The sequence below is a fragment of the Myotis brandtii genome, unplaced genomic scaffold (assembly GCF_000412655.1).
Source record: "Myotis brandtii unplaced genomic scaffold, ASM41265v1 scaffold274, whole genome shotgun sequence".
Classification (NCBI taxonomy): Eukaryota; Metazoa; Chordata; class Mammalia; order Chiroptera; family Vespertilionidae; genus Myotis; species Myotis brandtii.
Genome location: NW_005360425.1, coordinates 2049732 through 2055288, shown reverse-complemented (window position 1 = coordinate 2055288; position 5557 = coordinate 2049732). Strand labels below are relative to the sequence as shown.

The 5557-nt window shown below is 53.3% G+C and overlaps 1 protein-coding gene across 2 annotated transcripts in view; it reads left to right on the top strand.

Moving 5' to 3' along the window:
• Positions 1-503: 503 nt before the first annotated feature.
• STK40 (serine/threonine kinase 40) overlaps positions 504-5557 on the top strand; it is an 18089-nt gene continuing 13035 nt past the window's right edge. For both annotated transcript variants that reach the window (XR_001362563.1, XM_005868593.2), the window contains exons 1-4: positions 504-623; positions 2531-2616; positions 2986-3129; positions 5140-5367. Coding sequence is in view for 1 of the 2 variants with exons in the window: in XM_005868593.2 (XP_005868655.1) it covers positions 512-623; positions 2531-2616; positions 2986-3129; positions 5140-5367 (570 nt within the window). In the remaining variant the exon portion in view is untranslated. The remainder of the gene's footprint in view (positions 624-2530; positions 2617-2985; positions 3130-5139; positions 5368-5557) is intronic.

Here is a 5557-nt window from a genome sequence, read left to right as displayed (position 1 = left end):
TGAGGCAAGCTGGCTGCCCACCTCTGTAACCAGTACACTCCCTCAAGCCCCTAATTAATCCCAAGTAAAGGAGCCCTGGTTCTTTGTCACCGGGAACCTTCAGTTCTCCTCTGGGAGCGGGAGGAGGTGGCAGCGACTTACTTTGGGAATAGTAAATTCTCAGCCAGCTCTCCTTTCTGTGGTGATCTCTTGGGGAACCCAATTTGCATATGCACAAAGCCCAGTGTTCTCTCTGCATTTTACTGGCCCCTTTGAGGGCAAGCTGGCTGCCCACCTCGGTAACCAGTACACTCCCTCAAGCCCCTAATTAATCCCAAGTAAAGGAGCCCTGGTTCTTTGTCATCGGGAACCTTCAGTTCTCCTCTGGGAGGGGGAGGAGGTGGCAGCGACAGCAGCAGCAGCAGCTGTGTGACGCATCCCCAAGTCAGAGACTTGGAGGCTGGGTTAGCGTAAGGAAATGCGCTGACTTGCTCAGTGAGAGGGGCTCTTTCTGTCTTGTCTAGAGCTGAGGATGAAGCGGAGAGCATCAGACAGAGGGGCTGGGGAAACGTCGGCCAGGGCGAAAGCTCTAGGAAGTGGGATTTCTGGAAATAATGCGAAGAGAGCTGGACCGTTCATCCTGGGTAAGCCTCTCCCTTCTGGGTGAGTGGGTGCTGGGGCAGGGTCAGGGCGCACTGGTATGCACAGTCTGACCTGCTGACGTGCAGAGTGAAGTGACACACCCACCACAGTGTGGGGTCCTAACCTACCCTGGGTCTGGCCCAGCCTCACCGCCTTAACTAGAGTCTGTTTATGGCAGTGGGAGACCCAGAGCTTTAGGTCACCCTGTACCAAGAATTGTCACCTTTGTTGTAGAGGCACCAGCCTTAGATCAGTCTTAGCTGAGAGCTAGACTATCTGTTCCCTACGATGTCGCCCATGGGAAACACACAAGCTGCATTGAATCCCAAGGGCCATCCAAGTCACTTTGTGGACCACTCTTGGAGAGCATAATTAATTTCACACAGTTAGCCCCTGAAACTTCCTGTAAAGTTGGCACAGAAATCCTGTAGAATTGGGTATTCCCAGTGGTCCCGAGGAGCAGCTGGGCCTTCTGCGTGATGTTAGAGGTCCAGCAAGTCCCGGTTGCTTATGCTCAGGGTTGCAGGTGGGGTGGGCTCTGAGGACCCTGACTCCCTAGCAGCCAGAGGCTGGGTGTGAGTTTTGCTGGGGGAACAACATCTGGACTTATGGATACAAGAGAGTTCCAGCTGCAGTCATTCAGTGAGTCAATGGTGCTCACTCTGGCCAGACCTGTGCTGTTTACAGAGGTGCAGCAGTGAATGTGACAGACCAGTTCCTGCCCTCACAGAACTTAACATTCTAGTTACAAAAAGAAACAGTAAACAACACACAAGATCATCACTGGAAGGCCCGGTAGGTGCCTTTAAGGAAGTAAACAAGGTGATGTGAGTAAGAAGGGCCAGGAGATAGTATAGACAAGGAAGGTTCTGTATAGGAGATGACATTGAGCTGACAGCTGAGGATAAGAAGGAGCCAACCATGTGAAAAGCAGGGGTAAAGCATTCTAGACAGAAGGAACAGCAAATGCAAAAGCCCAGAGGCAGGAAAGGCCTTACTGTCTTAGGAATTAAGAAGCCAGTGTAGCTAGAGCCGTGGTCGGCAAATCGCGGCTCGTGAGCCACATGTGGCTCTTTGGCCCCTTGAGTGTGGCTCTTCCACAAAATACCACGTGCGGGCGCGCACGTACAGTGCGATTGAAACTTCGTGGCCCATGCGCAGAAGTCGGTATTTTGTGGAAGAGCCACACTCAAGGGGCCAAAGAGCTGCATGTGGCTCACGAGCCGCGGTTTGCCGAGCCACAGTTTGCTGACCACTGAGCTAGAGTGTGGTGAGTGGAGTGGGGAAATACAACCAGGTAGGAAGATGGGTAGGAACCAAATCATGCATGACCTTGGATGTCCAAAAAGGAGTTTTGATTGCATAGTAAGAGCTGTGGAGCACTGTTACGAGTTGTTAGCAGTGCAGTGACATGGTGACATCATCGGCTTTATGCCCTGAAAGCTCAGGCAGGGTGCTCTCACAGGACAAGCAGTATACTTCTCCAGAAATACACAAGTTCCCAAAAGCTGGTCCTTGGACCGGGGCCAGGTGGCTATATCAGGCTACTGTGGGAACCTGTCAGAGCTGTGGTTTCCTGGATTCTCACCCTGGAGTTGCTGATTCAGAGGGGCACGTTGCAGCCAGGAGCTCTTTTTTTGACACATGCTCCTCAGAGTCCAGCCTGCACCCACTGTTGAAAACCCCTCTTTTTTAGAATGGGACTGTAAAAGCCAAGTGTACCTCAGGCAGATGCACACATGCCCTCCATTTTTGGAGGGGAGACCATGAAAACTCTCCCCCAGGAGAGCTGTTGTGGGGTGAGTTGAGTGGTGCCCTCTGAGGAGAAGAACGAGCCGAAGACCAGGTGGTGATGGTGCCACTATAGATAGGCTTTTGAGCAGTAAGCCAGCTGATCTCTGTGCTGCAGGTCCCCGTCTGGGCAACTCACCGGTGCCAAGCATTGTGCAGTGTCTGGCGAGGAAAGATGGCACAGATGACTTCTATCAGCTGAAGGTAAGTGAGGCACCTGAGGCCAGGGTCTCGGGGACTCGGGCCATCCTGCCAGCCTGGCTCCCTTTTCTCTCCCTTCGCACCTGCACCACTTGTGAGCAAGAGTGGCACTATTTCTTCCTGAGAAACAATCAAGTTCACAGCCTCTCTCTGAACAACTCTTGATTTAACGAGCTTTATCTGTGCATAAATTACATTGCCATCACATTAAGAAAAACTGTTGCACTTCGTAGATGTGTGTGTGAGTGTGTGTGTGCAAGTATTGCATGGGAGAATGTGACCCCCTGCTTTTCCTGTTCTGGTCACTCTGCTCTATAAAGTAAGGTTTTTTGGGTTGTTTTTCTTTTTTTGTGTGTGTGTGCCTTCCTAAAGATCCTTACCCTTGAGGAGAGGGGGGACCAAGGAATAGAAAGCCAAGAGGAGAGGCAAGGCAAGATGCTGTTACACACCGAGTACTCTCTGCTCTCCCTCCTCCACACACAGGATGGCGTGGTTCACCACCACGGGCTCTTCCAGGTGAGTGGCTGCCTGTTCCCTCCTTTCCCTGACCCCCCACTCTGGGCTGGCACTTGCTAGGGCCACACCAGTTCTTGGAGCAGCTCACCCTTGTGACCCCTGCGTGCTGGGTATGTCATGACTTTCTGGGCCGGGCGGGCTAGAGCAGCAGTCGCCAACCTTTCGGACCTCACGGATCACCGGTTGGTGACCACTGGGCTAGAGGTCAGACTGGGTCAGCCCCGCAATCCTGCTGTGATGATCACAGCCTAGCAGGAAGCCACACAGTTCGCATCTTACAGACTTTCTTTAAAAAGCTGATTTTCTGAGAAAAGAGGAAAGCAGGAAGTCACTTAAAGACACAGGCTCATTCTACTGTTTTGTCAGGAATTGGCCTGGCCAGGGTAGAAGGGAGGGCTGTGAGGAAGAACGGGCACTTGGAGCCACCTCAGTTGTTTTGGCACCAACAGTCCTGTCCGCCCAGGCATTCCAGTTTGTTCAACAAGTGTCCCTGAGCCCGTGCCCCGATGTCCCAGGTCCTCAGGAAAGGTGCTAATTAGCAATGTGTACCCTGAAAAGTGCCCTCCTCGGGGCGGAACTGAAATTGTGTCTTCAGAAGTAGAGAAGCAGCTCAGATGCCCAGGAGGCCACCTACTCAGGACTCAGCAGAGCCTCTGCAGTGCCCTTAGCCAGCCGCACTGGCCAGGGCCCCTTCTTGCTCCGATGGACCTGGTGCAGGAAAGGCTGCATGGTGGCAGGGGGTGCACACAAGTTTTGGAGCCAGCAGTCCTGGGTTCAGGTTGTGTGACCTCGGGCAAGTCACTCAGGTCCCCTGGCCTCAGATTCCTCATCTTTGACATGAGGATAACGACAGTGATGCCCACCTTGTTCAGTGGTGGGAAGATGAATGAGTGTGCAAAGCCCCGAGCTGCCCCATTTGCACTCTCATCGTGGCTGTTATTTCAGGCAGTAAAAACTCCTTGTCGGCTTGATTTCAGAAATAAAATAAATTAGAATGCCTCTCACCCCACACATACACCCCACTCAGGTCTTCGTTCTGAGGCACAATTACAGGCAACTCTGTATCATTAGGCAACTCTGAAAACTAGTGTTTCCCTTAAGCATGAAGTCAAACTGAGGGAGATTGTGATTTCTTAGTACTTCATTTCTGCCAGCTTCCAAAGCTTGGCCTGGGCCATATCATTGTAGACAAGAGAACCTGGGTGATTAGTGTTTCTAGAGTCAGCTGCGTGCCAGACACTTGGGTCTCTGGGGAAGGGAGAATCAGAGTGTGGATGTTCAGTCCCCAGGAGCTCCCAGGGGCTGGATGACACCGAGGGCCTCCTCACGCTGGTAGGATGAAGGTCCCCATGTTGAGCCTGTTTTTTTCTTACTTAAAATGTCTTTTCAGCAAGGGAGTGGGTGCAGAACTTGCCACCATGGTGTTGGTAGCAGGGCCCACCTACTGAGCCGTGGCTGGGGCGGGGGACTGGCACTCAGTCTGGTTGTCTTATTCCCAGGGACCTGTGAGGCAGGGGTTACCGGCTCCCATTTGTAGGTGAGGAGCCAGAGACTGCCCATGAGTCCCTCTTCCATGTGGAACAGTTGTCTGGGACACACAAAACACCACAGCCACCACTTGGACATTGGAAGGAAGTGTGCTGTGGTCGTTGCTGGGATCCCTGGAGTGCCGCGGAGGGGAAGGTGTCCATGGTCCTGGGTTTACAGCCTCTACTCTGGACTCAGGGGACCCTTTGGCTTTAAATGCTCAGCCCTGATCCAAACCCTTAGTATTAGAGTCAAAGCATGAATCTTGCACATGAGCTACTGTAACCTCATCCCCTGCTCGGCCTGGCACTGGTACATGGGAAGCCAGGCATTGCCCCATGGTCCATGCTGCCCAGGCCTCAGGCCTTCATCACCCACACACATGCAGGCTTCTCCCTGGCTCCCTCATTGCTTTGTGTGTTTGGCTCCAGAGGAGAGTCCCAAAGCCCTGGCCCCAGTTCCATCAGCCCCCTTGCCTCCCAGGACCGTACCTGTGAAATCGTTGAGGACACAGAATCCAGCCGAATGGTTAAGAAGACAAAGAAGCGCATCTGCCTTGTTCTGGACTGCCTCTGTGCACACGACTTCAGCGACAAGACCGCCGACCTGATCAACCTGCAGCACTACGTCATCAAGGAGAAGAGGCTCAGCGAGCGGGAGACCGTGGTCATCTTCTACGACGTGGTGCGCGTGGTGGAAGCCCTGCACCAGGTGAGGCTGCAACCTCTCCTCTGCCTGAGAGCATCCTGGGCCCCACAAGCCACAGAAAGCCACCCTCTGTCCTGCCCTCACCCAGGTGTGGTTGCAGCTGGAACAGCTGGACGTGTGCAGAAGGAAAGTGGCCAGATGACATGTATGCCTGGGGAGGCACAGTGCTGCAGGCATCAGCCCACCATCCTGG